Here is a 19,668-nt window from a genome sequence, read left to right as displayed (position 1 = left end):
ATCAGGGCCTCAGCCTCCAAGCCCAAGCAGCCTCTCTCGCTCCCCCGCTCCCCACACACTGCCCCCTAGGTCAAGTGGCTGCAACGCGGCTGTAAGCCCATCCTGGGTCTTTGTCCCAGCCCTGCAGCCAGCCAGCCATGGGCCCTGCATAATCCAGCAGGTTTTGGTCATTGCCTGACTGCTGTGTATAATCTGCATGCTCTGGTCCTCTTTGGCTTCTGGCAACCAGCAAGCAAGAAGTGGCCATGAGCCAGGAGGCTCCTATCATGGCTCTAAATCACGTGCTTGACCCCCTGGGTCCTTTACTGCTGTGGCAGGTTGTTAGACACTGCAATGGCCCATGCTGTCTGTTCCCTGCTGCACACGTCGGAGGGGTAAACTAAAGAGCTCGGTCCCCTTTAAGGGATTTGGCGCGCTTTGTGCTAATCTGATCAGTGTCATTACAAATGTCCCGCCACGACGGTAAAGTTTCATTCATTTCAACAGCGGATGTAGTTACGGCTCTTGGTGCCTTGTCCAATCCAGGATCAGTATGCTAATATAGTATATGGCCACGCCCCTGTGTATATTGCAGTCCCCTTGTGGCTGGCTTTTTTCGCGGGTTTTTCCTTGCACTAGCAATGGGGGAAGACATGATGTGTGTGAAGAGGGGAGTTCGGGCTCCCCCCTCTGCTAATGCACAGAGAGGGGGACATGGAGCAGGGACCTGACCTGCAAGGAGTGCTGCAGCCATGGAGTCCCTGCACGAGGTAAGCTGTGATCTTCCTACGTAGCAGTGGCTTGTGAAACTGACTCCCAACCCCCTGCTCTGCAAAGGGGGACACGGGCTTGGGTGGAGATCAGAGGTTATTTGGGAGACCCTGATATTGCAGCAGCCCTATTGTTGTTTTTACAGCCCCCAAAGGTGGGCTAAAGGGCCTCCCAGGACACATGAATGATGTACTATTATTTGCAGATTTAATAATTTTATTAAGATGATGTTGAAGTAAAAAGAAAACGGTACAGAGTTTAAGCATAGAAATTTCTGGTTATCAGGGAATAAGGTACAGATTATCAAGGGGTGCGAAATTCGGTTTAGGAACAGTTGGCGTAAGAAATACATAATCTGCAATGTCCCCGATTGGGGGTAAAAGCTTAACGGGTCAAAGTACAAACATTGAGATATGGGGGTATATTATTCATATAATGGCTATGTTCAGGTGTGGAGTATAATGAGCGGATACGATGATGAGGATGGATTTACCCTCATTTGGTGGGATTTAATGTTCAGTGATTTATGGTCCCCAGCAGAACAGAGTCCCATTGTGCTCGGTGCTGTATCTGTATGTAGTAAGAGACTGTCTCTGCGCTGAAGAGCTGTGCTAGGTGCTGTAGAGACACTTAGTTAGAACTGCATGGTCTCTACCCTGAAGCTGGTATGATCCAGTTTCACATGTGTCACCAGGAAAGGGATGAACAAAATACCTGAAAGGAGGATAGGTGTGTTACTGCCTCAGTTTCCATAGATACAGGTTTTTTAGGTCTACTTCTTGAGTCCTCAGCTTGCCTAATCCCTATGGTATATCACAGCCCCAGTGCATGAAATGCAGCCACCTCTGGGTTGGGGCAGCTGGCAATAGCCGTGCAGCAACGTTGCCCAGGGATTGCTTGCCAAGTACTGAAATATAACTGCCTCTGGGGTTGGGTGCAGCAGCTGGTTGACAGCCATATAGTAACAATGCGCAGCGATCGCTCATCCAATGCCGAAATGCAGCCATCTCTCGGGTGGGACTCATCAAATGTTTAAATGTATATCAACGTTTTTGCAAACATTTTTAGTTGCATTTTTTCACTTAGAACAAACTCAGGTTTTGGGTTAAAGGGGGTGGAGCATAGAAGAGAGTATGTAGTGAACAAAAGATTGATTTTAAAAGTGTCAGAACAATATTGTGAAACCAGGAAATTCCTATAGTCTTGACAATCTTGCACGAAAAACCCTTGCATTCCAACAATAGTCCCTTTTCTACAGACAATCCTTCCTTTGGAAAAGATTTCCAACCATGTCTAGAAATCGCTCCCAGGTCAGTGTCTCTCTGAGTGTGGGGTGCACTCATTTGCCCTCCCCTTCCCCTGGGGATGTGTATGAAGCACTCGTTAGAGGGGTACAGAAGAGGTATAAATAAAGAGGGTTAGGTCTTTAGGAACACACATGTGGAGGGTGTGTGTGTGGGGGGGGGGGGGACAGAGACATGACTGATTGTATTGTCCTGAAGCAGTGCACAGCTTCCAAAGATTTGGTGAATGCTTCTCTGGGGGAAGCAGTGAAACTGACGACACTGCAGAGTGCGGTCAGTTGCACAAGGATAAAATGGAGAAATGTTGTGTGTGTTTAACCTCTTTCAATCAGTGGGCTCTTAAAGGTTGCAAATAATGTCTAGCTCAACCAGAAGTTAGGGGCTTGAGGTCGGAGTCTCCCAGGCATGGTCTTCACTGCAAAAGTGTGTTTACACGAAGATAGCTAACTTGATGTACAATCCTAGTGGAGACAAGGCACTGGTGGCTTTAACCTCTGTGTCACTTGTCCAGGTAAATTCCAGGCTGAGCGTATAGCATTCCTGGACTAGCTACATCAAGGTAAAAGACACCTCTCCCTCACCTCTACTAGTACTTTACATTGAGTTCGCCAGCTGAGTGTAAACACATACTTTTTGAGCTGGGAGGCTGATTTTTTTGTTTTTGTTTTGCTGCTTTTTGGTGGTGGTGGGGGGAGGGCACTGAAGCCATAATAGTGACATTCTCTAGCCTGTGTTATTTGTATTACTGTAGCACATAGAAGCCCCAGTCATGGATCAGGACCTGATTGTGCTAGGTGCTGTACAAAATAGTACAAAAGACAGTCCCTGCCCCAAAGAGTTGACAATCTAAGTATAAGACAAGAGACAGATGGAGACAGACAGACAGACAGGGGAGTGGAAGGAAATAATGAGACTGTATTAGTCGGTATGATAGGCAGTGGTCTCAGCACCCCAGGAGACAGGCTGTTGAATTTTTGGTAGACCTCAGGGCAAAGAAGAGCTTTGATTTGGGAATTGGAGATGGATAATGAGGTAGGTTTGCAAATGTTTAAGGGGCTCTCCTCCCGAGCATGAAGGGCATGTGGCAGAAAGCACGAATGGGGTTGTCTGAAAATTTAACAAGTGGGTGTTGCTGGCAGCATGGACCAATTGGAGGTGGGAGTCAACCCCTTGGTAGAGTGAACGAGAGATGTCAGGCTGGGAGAGGACAGTACGTGAAGGGCCTTGAAAGCGAAGACAAGCAGCTTCTGTTTGATGCAATAGAGAAGGGGGAGCCAGTGGAGGGATGCAAAGAGGGGTGACATGGTGAAAGCAATGGACTAGGAGAATGATCTTTGCAGCTTGCAGCAATATTCTGAATGGATCTGAGCTGGGCAAGAGGGAGAAGAGAAGCATGTGGCGGTAACTGAGATGTGATGTGATCAGAGCCTCGATGGGAATTTTAGCTGTGAGGATGGAGAGGAAAGGCTGTATCTTAGAGATGTTATGCAGGAAAACTCCACAAGACTTAAGCACAGCCCTGGATGTGAGGACCTAGAGCAGAGGTGGGCAAAGAATGGCCCGTGGGCCACATCCGGCCTGCGGGACTGTCCTGCCCGGCCCCTGAGCTCCCGGCAGGGGAGGCTAGCCCCCGGTCCCTCCCCTGCTGTCCCCCCGCCCCTGCAGCCTCACCTCACTGCGCCGCCAGCACTCTGGCCCGCTGCTGCTACCGGGTGGTGGGGCTGCGAGCTCCTGCTGCTCTGAGCAGCGTGGTAAGGGGGTGGGGGTGGGGTTGGATAAGGGGCAGTCAGGCGACAGGGGGCAGTTGGATGGGGTGGAGTTTCGGGGTGGGCGGTCAGGGGATGGGGAACGGGGGGTTGGATAGGTGTGGGATTCCCGGGGGGGGCTGTCAGGGAGCAGGGGTGTGGAGAGGGGTCGGGGCACTCAGGGGACAGGGGTTGGTTAGGGGTTGGGGTCCCAGAGGGGGCGGTTAGGGATGGGGGTCAGTCAGGGGGTGGGAAGTGGGAGGGGGCGGATAGGGGGTGGGGGCCAGGCTACTTGGGGAGTCACAGCCTTCCCTACCCAGCCCCCCATGCCATTTTGCAACCCCGATGTGGCCCTTGGGCCAAAAAGTTTGCCCACCCCTGACCTAGAGAGAGGTGTAGTGGAATATGACAGGTTATGGGCCTGAGTGACAGGCAGGATGCTGGCGTTGTCCACAGCGATGGAGAAAGGAGGTAACAGAGAGGCTTGGACAGGAGGGGAGAGACAGAGAGCTCTGCTTTAGCCATGTTGGGCTTGAGCTGACAGCTAGGTAGGCACAAGGAGATGTCCCAGAGACAGGCTGAGGTGTTCATTTGGCCAGCAGGAGATGGGGCTGGTGCAGAGAGGCAAATGGGTGAGTTGTCAGCATGGAGAGGGGAGTTGAATTTGTGTTTACAGAGGAGACAACCCAGAGAGGAGGGGCAGAGGGAGAAGAGAACAGAAGAGGGAGGCTGGCCATAAACCATGTCACATTTACTGGTGTTTTTTTTTTTCAAGACCTCCCCCCTCCTTGTCACACACTGTTACACCGAAACAAACCATTGAAGACCCTCCCCGCCCTATGTGTTTATATACTATTTGGTCAGCCCCAGGGGACCAAGGACAGAGCCTGTGGAAGGGCCCCGGGGAGCTGGCAGGAGGGGGAAGCAGCGATCAGAGGGGTCGGGGGTGGGGGGAGCAGGGGAGGGCAGAGGGAGGACAAGGTTTCAGGAGGAGGGCTGGCAGGGTGGGCAGGCCAGGGAGGGCGAGGACTGAGCCCCGATCAGAGCTTTGCCCAGGGGCCGGGCGGGACGCCGCTCGGGCACCAGGCCAGCCCGGGAGAGAGGGGGAAGGTTTGTGGGGAGTGGAGCGGCCGGGAGTCGAGGGGTTAAATGGAGGGGGGGCTGAGGGCGGCGATCAGCCGCTGTTGTGGTGACACCCAGGCACGGACGTTTCCGCTGTTCAGACCCACGTGGAAACGAAGCTAGCGCGGGGGTCACAGGGAAGCCGGTCGCTCTTCGGCCGCTCTGTGGCTGCGAACTCACCCGGCGCGATCCGGCTGCGAGCCCGCCTGGCTGGTGGGACCTCAGCTCCTTCCCCCGGCTGCGGCGCCAGGTGCTGTTCCCGTGGGTGAGATGCTCTGGGTCCCAGGGGTCCCTGCCCCGGCCGCGGGTGGGTGGGTGCTGCTGGCTGCTCGGCGGTGGCTCGCTCTCTGCGCGGTGGGATTTGCGGGCCGGTTCCAGCCACAGCCGGGCTGGGGCGAGGGGGGACCGCGGGCCCAAATGCGGGGGGGAAGTGGGGGGGCCTCGGGTGGGAGCCCGGAGGGGGAGGGGCTGGGGACAGAATGGGCAGGGGGAGGGCTCGGGACCGGAGGGCTGGGGCTCGGGGCTGGGGCCCGAATGCGGGGCGGGGCTCGGGCGGGGGGAAGGGCAGCGCGGCGGCGGGGCCCGGTTTGTGGCCGAAGGGTGGGGATTCTGGGCAAAAGGGGGGTGATTCGGGGGGCGGGCCCCGGGCCGAAGGGTGCGGGGGGGAGGTTCACATGTGTCACCAGTCAAGGGATGAACAAAATACCTGAAAGGAGGATAGGTGCCTCAGTTTCCATAGATACAGTTTTGGAGGTGGGAGTCAACACCTTGGGACGGTGAATGAGAGATGTCCGGTTGGGAGAGGACAGTACGGGAAGGGCCTTGAAAGCGAAGACAAGCAGTTTGTGTCGGATGCAATAGAGAAGGGGGAGCCGGGTTAAATGGAGGCGGGACTGAGGGCGGGGACTGGCCCTTGTTGTGATGAAACTTGGGAACCGAAGGCTCAGCTGTTCTCTTAGGTCGGCTCTGATTGGCTGCAAACTTAGCGGGTAACGGGGTCGAGCCTGGCTGGTGGGACCTCAGCTCCTTCCCCCTGCTTCGGCGCCGGGCGCTCTTCCCGCGGAGTGAGACGCTCCCGGTCCCCGGGCCGGTGGGTGCTGCTGGCTGCTCGGCGGTGGCTCACTCGCTGCGCGGCGGGGTTTGCGGGCTGGTTCCAGCCACAGCCGGGCTGGGACGAGGGGGGACCGTGGGCCCGAATGGGGAGGGGGCGGGCCGGGGACCCGGAGGGGGGGGGGCTGGGGACCAAATGGGGAGGGGCTGGAGGCCCAGAGGGGGAAGGGACCGAATGGGGAGGGCTCGGGGCCAGAGCCTGAATGGGGAGCGGGGCTCAGGGCTGGGGACTGGAGGGGGAGGGGCTGGGGACTGGAGGGGGAGGGGCTGGGGCCCGAATGGGTGGCGGGGCTCGGGCTCGGGGCTGGGGACCGCATGGGGGGCGGGGCTCCGAATGGGGGCCGAGCTCGGGCAGGGGCTGGGGACCAAATCGAGGCGGGGCTCCGAATGGGGGGCGGGGCTCGAGCGGTGCCTGGGGACCGCATGGGGAGGGCAGCGCGGCGGCTGGTCCTTGGCCGAAGGGCGCGGATTCTGTGCCAAAGGGGGGTGATTTGGGGGGCAGGCCCCGGGCCGAAGGGCGGGGGGGGTTCGGGAGAGCACCCCCCGGAAGGGAAAGGAGGGGCTGGGCAGAGGAGTGCAGGACACTGGTTCAAGTCCTGTCCTTCAAGGAGGGGGCTGGGCCAGGGCTGTTTTGAGCCCCATCCCCTCCCCTTCCGATATCCGACTCACACTTACTTCCAGGAGGATTGTGTGTGTGAGGAGGGTCTTCTCCCCCACCCCCAGCTGAGTGCCTGTCACGGGTGAGCGGGGCCTGTAGCAGATCAGGTCTCTGAGGCCCTGGGGGGCGGAGGGGCCTATGGGAGTGAAGGGGTTTTAATCATCATGGCACCGCCTCTGGCAGGGGGTTGGGCTGCTGGGCAGGGAACGAGAAACCACAAATGGCCTCCCCCACCCCTGACCTGTCCTGCTTCGTCCGTCTCGGTTTCAGATCGGCTGGGGAGTCTGGAGCAGGGACGGGGAGCCAGGGCCAGGACCTGTGCCTCGGCTTTGCTGCTGTCAAATCGGACTCACTCAGACCGAGAGGAGCCGACCCCAGCCCAGCACCTGCTGCAGCGTCTGTGGCCTGAGTGTCGCTGAGAGAGACGGTGGGGCCAGCAGCTGGGTTGCTGAGAGCGAAGAGCCGCTGCAGGAGTTGTGTGTTAATGGCAATGGACACCTGGAGACTGGAGGGAACCCAGGTAATGGGGCATCTCTCCCTGGGAGCAGGCTGGAGAGAGACACTGAGACTGCCCGGGGCGCTGGAAGGGGGCGTGGCCCTCCCACTTTTTGTCACTGGCCCTGCCCCTCCCCCTTCTCTTCCCCCTGAGGTCCCCCCCCACCCCGCCTCTGGCTGGCAGCTGGAGTCCAGGCAGTTGCAGGGAGCCGTGGATGACCCTCCACTTGCCTCCACTTGTCCGTATCCCTCCCCCCAGGCTCCCTGCCCAGAGCAGGGGGAGGGTCTGTAGTTCCCCACAGCTGTGGCTCTTATCATGGCCTGGCTGCTGCTCTGAGGCCCTGCTACCCAGACAGAGTCGGATCTTGGTAACAGCCCCAGGGCAGCTCTGGGGAGCCATGGACCCTCCATCTGCCGTTGGGGGTGGGGGAGGTCTGCCTGACCCCCCGGGCTCCTCTCCCAGAGCGTCTGAGGGAAGGAGCAATCGACAGAACGGTGCATGTTCCAGGGCAGCTCCAGCCCTGGTGCTGTCAGTGAGACGTGTCCTCCCACCCCTGCCTGACGGGTCTTTCTGTTTCAGACCCTCCTTGTAACTGCCAGAAAAGTCCAACCTGTGGAGTTGTGGTTGCACTGAGAGTTGTATCGTCTGCTTTGATCGCTGCCATCATTGCTCTGGCAGGTGAGTTCCCAGCTTACGCCCTGCTCCCTTCCCCTCCATCTACAATCTCCGTGCATCCCATTCCCCGTGACCTGCCACGCTCGATCTCTCCTCCCGGCCTGTCTGGCTTCTGCCCCTGGGACAGAGGATTCCTGGGGGATGTTCCTCCATGACCCTCCTCCTGCTCCCTCCCAGACCCCTGCACCTGGGCACTCTCTGTGTCGGGACGATCTGACTGACATTAGCCCCCCCAGCCCATCTCTGAGCACTTTGGGTCCAAGTCACCTTTGCCACGCGCCGTGAAGCAGTCCCTGACCAGGGTGTCCAGTGAGACAGGGTGCAGTGCAATGCTGAGCCCTTTGCCTTCCCTGTGTTGCTCTGAGGTTACCAGCCTGGCCTTCCTGGATCTTCAGGTCACGCCTGTGGCCGGGCGGCAGGTGCTGCCGTGTTATTGAAATGAGCCGGAGAACTCAGTCTAGACCCCTCCACCAACGCAGTGTGGAAACCCACCAATCGCTGAGCGAGGCCATGAAGGCTCCCGTAGCACCATTCACTCCCCCCGGCTGCACAGACAGTGTGTGCTCGTGCAGAGGGCTTCTGTTTGCCGTGAACATGAACCCTGCTGTATCCCCCCGTCGTCTGGGGCAGGGGGTGCTGGAGACTGTCGGGGGTGGGATTTCTCTACTGCCCTGGGATCTGATCACTGGGCCCGAGGAGGGTTTAGCAGCTGGCAGAGGGGATTGAATCCAGGTCTGTCTGCATTAGGAATCCTCTGTGCCGATGTCATGACATCCGTGCAGTTGAATTGGGGCAAACCGCTAAAGGAGACGCACCGCACTGGTGCACAAAGCAGCTTGCCTTGGTGCAGTTCGCTGCAGGAAGTTACCAGAGCGAGCCTCACTGCTCCAGTGCATCTTCAGGAGGTGTTTGCCCTGATGTCACTGCGTCACTGTGATTATACTGGTGCAGATTGCTCGGATACAGATGGGCCCTGAATCCCAGCTCCCTGCTGTAATGGCAGGCTGTTGCAATGGGCAGCATTGGCTCTCACTGTGTAAGGTGGGAATCTGTGAGCTTAGGGTTGGTTACACACCTGCAGGTGCAGAGAGCTCTGCAGAACATGTGGCATCTGACCTGGAGATGGATGGTGGAGACAGCCTGTGCCATCAACTGTTAGTCACTGACTTCTCTGCTCAGTTCAGTAGGGGAGGGGTGTGGGCTACCGTGCACTGGACAGTTAAATCTACAGGGTCAGACATGCCTTGTGAGTGAGTTGAACACATGCTCGTTTTCTGATCACCGCTGCCACGTTTCCTAACTCTTCCCGACTCAGAGTGTCTGTTCCACGCTGAGCGCCAACCACATGGGAAGGCTTGAAAACCAGCTACCGGGTTACTGTGGTGCAAAGAAAAGTGATGTGGTCAAAAATGTCTGGAGGGGTTTGAGTCCGACTCCTCTCAACTAGACAGGCCTTTCAAATCCTCTTTGGTGTCACTTATGGGTGACCCCCCTGCTGCTCTTTCATGGCTCTGAAAGGGTTACACTGCCGTGAGGGCTTCCAGAAAGTGCCTTTCTTGCTGCTGTGTTTGGGGAAAGAAAAGTCTGCAGGTAGGAGGTGAATAAAGTTACATCATTCCTGGCCCACAGTGCAACAGGTCACTTCCCGTGGCTGTGGTTTCTGGCACCCCCTTGTGGCTTTCATGTCCCTGAGTGAAAGTTCCCACGTTCTTCTCAGTTGTTCACCTGCTGTTTGTTGCGAGGTTGAAGGTCCAGCTGTTGATCTTGTGCCTGGGGTGAAATGCTCTGAGCTGTGTCAGTCCCTCGCAGGCTGGGAGTGTCCCTGGAATCCTTCTTGCCAGGCAAATTTATTGTGACAAACGCCTCTGTCCCCCTGTGTCTGATTGCCCTGGACCAGCCCCAGCTGGGGATCCCAGTAGGCTTGGCAAGCCGGTCAATTGACTGCCTGTTTGGCTGCAATCAAATGCTCCAGCGAGAGCCATGGGGGTAGGAGTAAGCCTGCCTTTCGGATTGCGCCTTGGAGCCTCACTGGTGTTTTTCAGAACTTGGTTTCAGTGTTTTGCCTTTTTATTCTGAGTTAAAATAACTCAATGAAGTACAGGAGTACTTGTGGCACCTTAGAGACTAACCAATTTATTTGAGCATGAGCTTTCGTGAGCTACAGCTCACTTCATCGGATGCATACCGTGGAATATGCATCCGATGAAGTGAGCTGTAGCTCACGAAAGCTCATGCTCAAATAAATTGGTTAGTCTCTAAGATGCCACAAGTACTCCTTTTCTTTTTGCGAATACAGACTAACACGGCTGTTACTCTGAAACCTGTCAGTGAAGTACATTTTTTAAAAAAAATTAGGTAGATCCGTATCTATCTAAAGCTAAACCTACTGGAGACAATGACGTCTTGCTCTTTTTAGTTACTGTTCTGATAAATTTAGTATTTTAAAATATCTGACCACTATCTGACACATTTGACTGGTCAATTGACCAATTTTTGTACCAGTCAAATGCCCAATTCTAGGTGCAACTCTTACCCTCCGTGTGACTGTCTCATTCTCAGTGCTGGCATCTAAGCTTTCATCAGCTGATCTGTGCCCCCCTGCTGGACCCTCGTGCCCAGACAGCTGGGTCGGATACCGAGGGAAACGCTACTATTTCTCCGAGAGGGAAGGGAGCTGGACCAACAGCCAGAGCCGCTGCTCTGCACCGGGTGCCTCCCTGGCTGGGATCGACAGTGAGCAGGAAATGGTGAGAGACTCTCGAATTGCCAGACACTGGCCTTGGCTCAGCGGCGGCTGCTGCAGTAGGACCTGGGCTCTGCCCCTGCGGGGTGAGGAGCAGCTCTGACCCCTCCCATGCTGGGAGGCCGGAGTGAATGAACTTCCAGGATGTGAATCCCAGCCCTAGCTGGGCCCAGGGCCCTACTGTCAGTGTGTGATCACAGGGATTGCCCATTCTCCGCTCCCCGCTCCCCAAATAGGGAGACAGCTTCTGCCTAGGGCAGGGCTGGCTCAGGCATCTCCTGGCCTGCTGGCTGCTGGAGAGGGACCGAGAACCCAGCCAGTGCTCCTGTTGTGGGGATGGGAAAGGAGCAGCCAGCTGAGGAGGCGGGGGAGGAGGGGATCCTCTCACATTGACCCCTCCCACTTCAGCTTGACTCGCTCCCTCCTCCTGCCTTGGTGTGGTGAGCGGGGGCTGATCTGTGAGAAGAGACATCTCTGCAGAGAGTTCAGACCCAGCAGCTGCCCCCAGCCCAGGGGGACTTGGGGTGTGGGTGACTGGGAGCACTGGGGCCGGGCTGCTGTGTGCGGTGGGAGCGTTAAGACTGCCCGGGTGGTCTTGTGCTTTGCAAGAGGGAGGGGAAAATCCCCCCCCCGAAAATAAACTGAGCGCCCTTCAATATGCGACTGGGATTCTCTGCAGCACAGAGCCCTGGAGGGGCGGTGGGGGGAGCACGGGAGCTGGGGCTGATACCTGCTGTCCCTCAGCTTTCTTTAAGGCGTTCCTGCTGCGCCATAAGGGTGTCTATGACCATTGGATCGGCCTCTGGAGGGAGCAGGGTCAGCCCTGGAAATGGACCAACGGCAGCGAATTCAACCACCTGTGAGTCTCTCTCACCCCTCTGGACTAATTCCCTGGGCTTGGGGATTCTGGTGTCTGAGCGGTTTGAGCTCAGGTAGATCCACCATTCAGTGCTAGTGAAACCACCAGACACGACCCTGGTCCGTTCGCATCCTGCGTGTATCGGAGACCGATGGGAGCCGGCGTGTCCCTGAACTCTCGGCTCCTCCCCGCAGCACGGTGCTGAGCCGGAGACAGAGCCCGCCATAGCCAGAGGTGCCCTCGCAGCGCGCTGGGATTTCAGCTGGGACACTCGCTGTTCTCCCCCAGCCCTCTTCAGCAAGGTCCCTGGGGTGTCTGACCCCCCCCCCCCGGGGAAAGGAGGCAGCAGGGAGCTCAGGTTAACAGTGGCTGCTAGAGAGGGCAGCATGCCGAGCAGTGCATGGCAGGTGCAGGTCCCGCTGGGGATTGCAGCCGGCAGGTTTGAGTGACTTGGCTGGTGAGGCCTCTGAATCCGCAGCAAGGCACCGATGTTAAAGGAGCCTGCGGTTCACAGGTGCTGGACGCCTGGGGCTCCCACTGGAATGGGGTACAGTAGTGATGGCTGCCCAGCCAACACCCCGCGATGGGTTTCAGTGGGCTCCAAGTGTGATCACAAAACCTTGAGCCTGGAGCAGGGTTTGAACCCCGGAATTCAGCACTAGAAGCATGAGCCTCTGCCATAGGAGCGAAAGAATCCACTTCTTTAACTGAAACCCCCCCTGATTGATAAAGCTCTTATGCAGGCCAGCCATTAGAGGGGGATGGAGACCCCCCACTTCCCTGGTCTGGTTTACTTCAGTACTTTGAAAACTCAGGCTGTTATGGCGCTGGGTCAGGGCTCCCCAATGGACAGTCCCCATTCTGCTGTATTGGACCCAACCTTTGGATCCCACCTGCTTCCAGCCTCACTGGGTCTGAATAGCCTCCAGACACTGTCCCAAGTTTGGGCCTCTATGGCCCTCTCCTGGGGTACAGACTCCCTGTCTGGTTCCCTCCTTAGGAGGTGGGACCCTGCAGATCATCTGCTGTAGGACCCAAAACCAGGTCTGAACCCTCCCAAACCTCCCGAGAGGCATGTTGTCCCTAGAGCTCCACCCTCCACTCCAGATGAACTCTGGGAGGGTCACGTGAGGATTACAAACAAGGCTCACATGCTTTCACAAAGGAACTTCTTCAACACTCTCTTTTTCCCCCATCCCCAATGGAAAGCTCAAAAGTTATAGATCAATGGAAAAGAAACCCCTGAATGCAATTTCTTCTTTCAGTGTCATCTTGGTTCTGCTCCGTGTGTTTCAAGGAAGTGAGATCCCTCCTGCCCCCCGCTTTTCCTGCTTGGTCGTCTGGTTCTGGTCTGCCCCTCTTGTTAGAGGACCGGTCCCTTTTGACAATCAGTCTAACAAATTCTCTCCATCCTGCTGGGGACTTTCCATTCTCCAGCACCCCTGTGGGCTACTCAGCAGAGAGTCACAAACAGTCAGTGGTTCTGCAAAGCCCCCGCTCTCCTGAGCTCTGCTCCTGAGGGTCTGGGAGAGTAGCTGCTCCGCACTCAGGCCTGCACTGTGGAGAACGGCTCCCCTGGCTGGGACTGGTGTGAAATGCCCGGCCTCTGCCTGACTGCAGCTCCCTGGCTTCTGTGTTGCAGGTTTCAGATAAGAGGAGGAGGTGACTGCGCGTATCTTAACGAAGAGAAAGGGGTCAGCAGCTCACGGTGCTACATGGAAAGACGGTGGATCTGTAGCAAACCTGAGGTGTATGTGATGGGAAAAGAGACTGCACTGGAAGGGGGCTCGAAATGAGACTCCTAGAAGTGACACTGATCCAACTCACACCTACTTGAACGAGCCAAGTCCCCATTCGTCAGCCTGGCCAGGATCTCAAAATCAGGCAGCGGGGCCCTCAAGCATTAAGTGTGTCTCGTTTAAACTGTGGATTCTTCGTATGTGCCTTCTGCTTTTGAACCTTTAAACTCAGGGTCACATTGTCAAGCTTTTCTCTGCAGCTGAGAGGGAGTGATCTCATGAGAAGAAGTCTCAGCCACACGCTGGGGAAATGAGAGAAGGGAAGGCCTTGTTCGTTTAGACTCCAGAACAGCATTTCTCAAATGCAGCCACCAGCTGATTGTTTTGCAGCCACAAGAGCCTCCAAAGTGCCCCAAGAATCGCTGAGATGTTAAGTAATAAAGGTGCCTTCTAAATGCCATAAATCCTAATGCGCGCTCCCTTTTAAATAGTACCATGCCAGCAGAGCTGAGCTACATCGGTGTGGTTTTCTTTGAAGTCGCAAAGTGTATTCTTTGGCTAAGAACATAAGAAGGGCCAGACTGGGTCAGAGCAAAGGTCCATCCAGCCCAGTATCCTGTCTGCCGACAGCGGCCAATGCCAGGTGCCCCAGAGGGAGTGAACCAAACAAGCAATGATCAAGTGATCTCTCTCCTGCCATCCATCTTCACCCTCTGACAAACAGAGGCTAGGGACACCATTCCTTACCCATCCTGGCTAATGGCCATTCATGGACTTAACTTCCATGAGTTTATCCAGTTCTCTTTTAAACCCTGTTATAGTCACAGCCTTCACAACCTCCTCAGGCAAGGAGTTCCACAGGTTGGCTGTGTGCTGTGTAAAGAAGAACTTCCTTTTATTTGTTTTAAACCTGGTGCCCATTAATTTCATTTGGTGGCCCCTAGTTCTTGTGTTATGGGAACAAGTAAATAGCTTTTCCTTAGTCACTTTCTCCGCACCACTCATGATTTTATAGACCTCTAATCACTGTTTACATCTCATGTTACTGTAGCTCTGTAAGTGACTATGGGCCATCTCACTGCGTGGTGTTTGGGTAGGTTGTGATTGTTCATGGGGGGGAGGTGAAAGAGTTAAAAATGTGACTGGGTATCAGAAAGTATTTCAAATAATCTAGTGCCAGAAAATGACCTTGAATGTGACAGCAGGTGGCTCCTCTGGGACCTTCTGCTAAGAAAAGCAAAACAGAGAAAGAAAAAGGAACACTTCAGCACCAGGGGGAAAGGCAGTTTCCTATGTTTCTGAAGCTATCCGATTCCGTTTCTGAGCAAGTTGCAGGGTGAGAGAGAAATTCATCAAATTGAAACGTATGTCATGCAACGTCCCTACAGCACTCGTGCAAGGGAAGTTGAACCAAATTACCATGGTGAGCTTCAGAGGCGCAAGCTGTTAAATGATGCAAAAACCAAGCTGAAAAGAAAACAGCAATGGCTCAGATTTTGTTGTTGCTATTATCATTATTATTACTGGGCTAGGTTGATTGGGTTTTTTTGTCTGTGAAAGAAATTTTGGACATATTGGCAGATACATTCTTTCATTATTAGTCATTATTCTTTCTATTATGTAAAGCATTTTTAAATTTAGTTCAGAATTGTTGTACAGCCATCCACCTTTGACCAAAAAAGCAAAAGAACAACAAAAAAGACAAGACTCTGCAAAGCACTGGTTTGTTCTGTGTTTAGGTCCAGTAAAGATAGGACACAACTGTACCTTATATTTATTATTGAGTCTGCAAAACATCCCTATGTAAATATGCACATGTAATTTATTTGTTTGTTTTCCCTACAGTTAGTTAAGTATTGTCAGAGCCGCATGCTGAGGCTGCCAAAAATTTGTGAGAACCCTGGCTCTAGAAAGTGTGAGGATTTGGTTTTCTATGTAACCATTACTTTCCAGTATTTATTCACTCTCGCTTGCATCTCTGTTCTTTGATGATAAACTCGTTCCTGTTTTCTGTATATCTAAGTGCTGGGTTCTCAATAGAGTGGTTGGCCTGAATTGAATCTTACAAGCTGCTGTGGACCGTGCCTGAGGGAATAGAGTCACAGTTCTGCGTGTGCTCAGTGGAATGGGCTGAGCACTCCCGAGGGACGCTCAGAGGCTTTGGGGGTGTCGATCGCTAACCTGTACACAGAGAGCGAGGCCTGCAGGGGGCTGGAAGGTCAGGCCTGCGCTGCCAGGGGTGGTGGTTTGAGAGAGCTGACCCATGGCAGGCCTGGACAAGGCTCCCCCAAAGGTGCCTCGTTTGCCTGCTATGAATCGCTCAAACGGGCACACGTCCCCGGCTCATTCCACCCCTGCACCCCCCAGGTACAACCCGCACAAGGCATTCTGCCAGGGGCGAGGAGAACTCGTGAGCTTCTGCCCTTCTGTCCCATTCCTGCTGCTTGCCCGGAGCTAGGCTGCCTGCGATGGGTTTTCAGTGTTTGCTACTTTCAGGGGGTTTAGCGTGTGAGTGGCTGCGGGAGGGGAAAAGAGAGTCGGAAAGTTGTATCCCGAGGGTTTAGGGAAGCATCAACCTCCACCGTCCCATGAAAGCCGTGGCAAATCAAGTATGTGAGGCGGTGCAGGGCGGTAGTTCACACTCCACCTCGTATGTCAGCCTGCAATGCAAGGAGGGGGGTGCACCAGACGTCTCTCTTTTCCTTGCTCGCCTGGACCCAACCCCAGTGATGATAGGGGGGATTTCTGGTTGGCTGTACCGGGCCTGCTACCCAGCAGTGTCTTGAGCCCACTCCCGGTGAAAATTCTCACCCTTAGTCTCACAAATAGGGTGCAGGCCGTATCAGGCCATACTGGGGTTGGCATTAGCTCCGCTCATCCCAGGGCCCTGGGCAGCAGATGGTTCAGATTCTCAGTTGGTTTTAAGAGCCATGGCAGGAGAGGGGAGGTAGGAGCCCCTTAAAACTATATTGGGCACAGACAGGCTCCTGAGAAGTTTGATTTGTCCCATGGCCCCGTCCCCACTCTGCCCCTTCCCCCAAGGCCTCACCCTCGCGCCCCCTCTTCCTGCGCCCAGGGAGTCAGCGCCCACAGCAGGTGTGTAAGACTAAGTGACGCGTGTGTGTGTGACAGAGAGAGAGAGAGGGGTTAGATAATTTCTGTATTGATAAACGCAAGAGTTCAAAATGAGTCGGGCCTCAAAACCGTGAGACCCACTTAAAAATCATGAGACTTAAAATACTAAATGCAGAGTTTTTTATCTGCTGGTTTGTGAGCTTTTGGCGGTCATGGTGTGGAACCAGGAAGAGTAGTGTCGTCCCCAGGGGGAGCCAGCGGGGCCAGGGCAGAGAAGGGTGTACAGTTCTGGGGGGCGGGAATGGCAGAGGGGCCCAGGCCCAGGCGAGTTCAATTTCAACAGCTGGAGGTGGTGGTGCAGGGTACGGGGAGACTGAGGCACATGTGCCAGGCTGGGCTACCTACACTCAGAGCCCTGGGTATAAACAGAGAGACTCAGCCTAAGCAATTGCTTGGGGCCCCCAGCAGTTCAAGGGGGGGGCCCTAGTCCCTTTTTTTATTATAAGAACTTGTCTGTTTTAGTATTGGGGGAGGGGCCAAAAGGCAACTTGGGGGGAGGGAGAGGACGGGATGGGGCGGGTCAGAGCCTCTCCGCAAGCTGGAGAGAGAGAGAGAGAGACACACACACCCCCAGCGCCTGTCTTCCCACTTCCACATTGTAAGGTGGGGGGGAGGAGCGAGGGGGCGGGGCCTCAGGGGAAAGGGTGGTGCAGGGGGCAGTGCCCCGGTTCGGGCGCCAGTGGTCCCGTCCCCCCCCCCAGCACACACACTTTTAGGTACTTCCACTGCCCCGGAAAGCCAAGTGTGGGGGGACTGGGCTGTCGCCCCTCTGCAGCCAGCTGCTGCACACAGGGCCTGCCGGGGAGGGCCTGCGGCTCGCCGGGAAGCCGAGCCTGGGCAGGGATCAGGCTGCTGCTGCCGCCCCTCCCCAGCCAGGCTCTGCCCAGCAGCTGGCTATGGCCACTTGCTCCCTGCCTGGGGCCTGGCTGCCCAGTCTCTGTGGCGCAATCGGTTAGCGCATTCGGCTGTTAACCGAAAGGTTGGTGGTTCGAGCCCACCCAGGGACACAGATCTGCTTTGGGAGGGTAGGGATAGCTCAGTGGTTTGAGCATTGGCCTGCTAAACCCAAGGTTGAGAGTTCAATCCTTGAGGGGGCCATTTGGGATCTGGGGCAAAAAGTGGGGATTGGTCTTGCTTTGAGCAGGGGGTTGGACAAGATGACCGGCTGAAGTCCCTTCCAACCCTGATAGTCTATGAACAGGGGGAGGGGCGGAGCAGCAGGAGGACACAGCCCCGCCTCTCCCACCCACATGTCTGGAAGACGCGCCTAATATGGTATCATACATCACTGGCCGACAGTCTATAGCGGGGGTGGTCAAACTACAGCCCGTGGGCCAGAGGACCCTCCTGCCCGGCCCCTGAGCTGCTGGCCCGGGAGACTCGCCAACTTCCCCACAGCCTCAGGCCAGGCGCTCTCCCCGGCAGCTGGCTACGCTGCACTGAGCCGCATCGGGGGGGGGGGGGGGGCTCTATCCCGCTCCCCGATGCGCTTCATATGAATCATTCCATGTCGGTGTCCCCAGATCTCGCGGCACGGCGTATTTAAGGAGGACACCCACGCCCAGCCCGAGCCATAAGCCCGGGAGGCAGCCACACAAGAGCGGGGAGCGCTGCGGGATCCTGACCAGCTGGAGCCTCTGTTCTTCGCCTGCTCCCCGGGGACAGACAGCTGGGTGCGTTTCCCTTCGGTGTTGCTGACCTGCCCAGCTGAGCGGGGCTGCAGCCACGGGACCCTCTCCCCGAGCCTGGCGGCTCCCGGCGGGGCAGCCCGTCCCCTCGCTGCTCCCTCTGCCTGCCAGCCGGGTTCACTCTGAGCCCGCTCCAGGGGACACGAGCCTGGGCGAGCTGCGAGCCAGGATCCAGGCGCCAGCTGCCCACGGAGCGATCAGGGGCTGGGGGTCTCCACCAGCAGGTGAGGAGGGGCTGGTGTTGTGCATGGATCGGGGAGGGGGTGAGCAGGGAGGTGCCGGCTTGGGCGGGGAGGAGAAGACCTGGGTGGGTGCATCGATCACACTGGGGAACTCCGGGTCTATTGGGGAGGGGGCTGTGCGCTGACCAGATGGGGGAGGGGTCGGGAGTAGTCCATTGTGGAGGGGGCTGTGCTCTGATCGGGGGGGGGCGGTATTGGGGAGGGGGCTGTGCGCTGACCAGATGGGGATGGGGGCGGGCGGGGTCTATTGGGGAGGGGGCTGTGCGCTGATCGGGCAGGGTCTATTGGGGAGGGGGCTGTGCGCTGACCAGATGGAAGGAGGGTTAAGGGGGGCAAAATAGGCGGGTAACATGCAGGAGCTGAAGTTGCCTCCCGAGACAAGAACTCCGCTGCTGGGCAGCAAATCACGAGCGTGGATCGTTTTGGGGTGGAAGGGGAAATGATTTTTCTCTGCAGTGAGAGAAGATGTCTCCGTTGGTCCCCAGGGCAGACTTTGTTTCTTTGTCTTTTAACTGATGGGCCAAAGTGTCCTAACACCCCCTCTGAACTGCCGTCCCGGCAGCGTCGCGTGTCTCAGCCCGCCGTGGGGGGCGGGGTCTGGGGCTGACCCTCACTTGGGGTCCCAAGCGCTGGGGACGAGGCGCTGAAGGACGGGATCTTAGTGGAGGGCAGCTAAAGAGATTTTATTCTAGCAAAGCGCCAGCTCCCTGCCTAAAGCACCGATCTCCTGCCTGCTCTGAAATCCATCCACTGACTTGGAGCCTTGACAGTTTGTTTGCCTCGGGGGGGGGGGGCCCACAGGGCCATTTGGACAAGGGATTTCTGAGATCCCTTCCTCCCCCAAACAAAGCCCCCAACCAGCTAAAGTTGACCTGCTTTCCTTACAGCCAGGGCTGAGATCAGTGCACCAGGGTTTTAAATGCATCCGATGCAGTGAGCTGTAGCTCCTGAAAGCTTGTGCTCAGATAAATGTGTTCCTGTCTAGGTGCCACAAGTCCTCCTGTTCTGTTTTTAGATGGCTGAAAGTTCTCCCAGCAGAGTGCAGGGCATCCCCCAGCCCTTTCGGGGAGATCAAATGACCACGTTATGAACCACTTTGATTCTAGGTTGGCCGGCTGCTGAGCCGGTGTGAGACTCACACGCCAAGCAGATCACGCTGTGCCCGTGCAGGGAGAGAGGGGAAGGAGCTTGAAAGCTAGTTATGACCCCAGGGGGAATGGTCCAGCCATTGAACCGCAGCGGGCACCATGAATTCATGCAGAACAGGTCCATCCATGGCTATGAGCCAAGATGGGCAGGGATGGTGTCCCTAGCCTCTGCCAGACGCTGGGAATGGGCAAGAGGGGATGGATCACTTGATGATTCCCTGTTCTATTCATTCCCTCTGGGGCACCTGGCCCTG

The 19,668-nt window shown here is 56.2% G+C and overlaps 1 protein-coding gene across 2 annotated transcripts; it reads left to right on the top strand.

Moving 5' to 3' along the window:
• Positions 1 to 574: 574 nt before the first annotated feature.
• Positions 575 to 15,216, top strand: LOC311530708 (C-type lectin domain family 2 member E-like). 2 transcript variants are annotated; one of them, XM_084647544.1, is made up of 6 exons: positions 575 to 749; positions 6,960 to 7,209; positions 7,765 to 7,863; positions 10,420 to 10,607; positions 11,348 to 11,462; positions 13,105 to 13,244. In XM_084647544.1, exons 1-6 carry the CDS (start codon positions 732 to 734, stop codon positions 13,113 to 13,115), a joined length of 681 nt encoding a protein of 226 aa, XP_084503670.1. In that variant the 5' UTR covers positions 575 to 731; the 3' UTR covers positions 13,116 to 13,244. The 2 variants fall into 2 exon arrangements, with proteins under 2 accessions (XP_084503670.1, XP_084503669.1); XM_084647543.1 differs by having other exon boundaries at positions 577 to 749; positions 11,359 to 11,462; positions 13,105 to 15,216.
• Positions 15,217 to 19,668: the final 4,452 nt, after the last annotated feature.

The sequence above is a fragment of the Lepidochelys olivacea genome (genome assembly GCF_965140295.1).
Source record: "Lepidochelys olivacea isolate rLepOli2 genome assembly, chromosome: 14".
Taxonomy (NCBI): domain Eukaryota; kingdom Metazoa; phylum Chordata; order Testudines; family Cheloniidae; genus Lepidochelys; species Lepidochelys olivacea.
This window is presented reverse-complemented; position numbering and strand designations above follow the sequence as displayed.

Excerpts from the sequence above, each read along its gene's own strand:
- LOC311530708 (XM_084647543.1), top strand. Across the intron at positions 10,608-11,358 it reads TCGACAGTGAGCAGGAAATG|GCGTTCCTGCTGCGCCATAA; the intron begins GTGAGAGACTCT and ends GCTTTCTTTAAG. Across the intron at positions 11,463-13,104 it reads GGCAGCGAATTCAACCACCT|GTTTCAGATAAGAGGAGGAG; the intron begins GTGAGTCTCTCT and ends TCTGTGTTGCAG.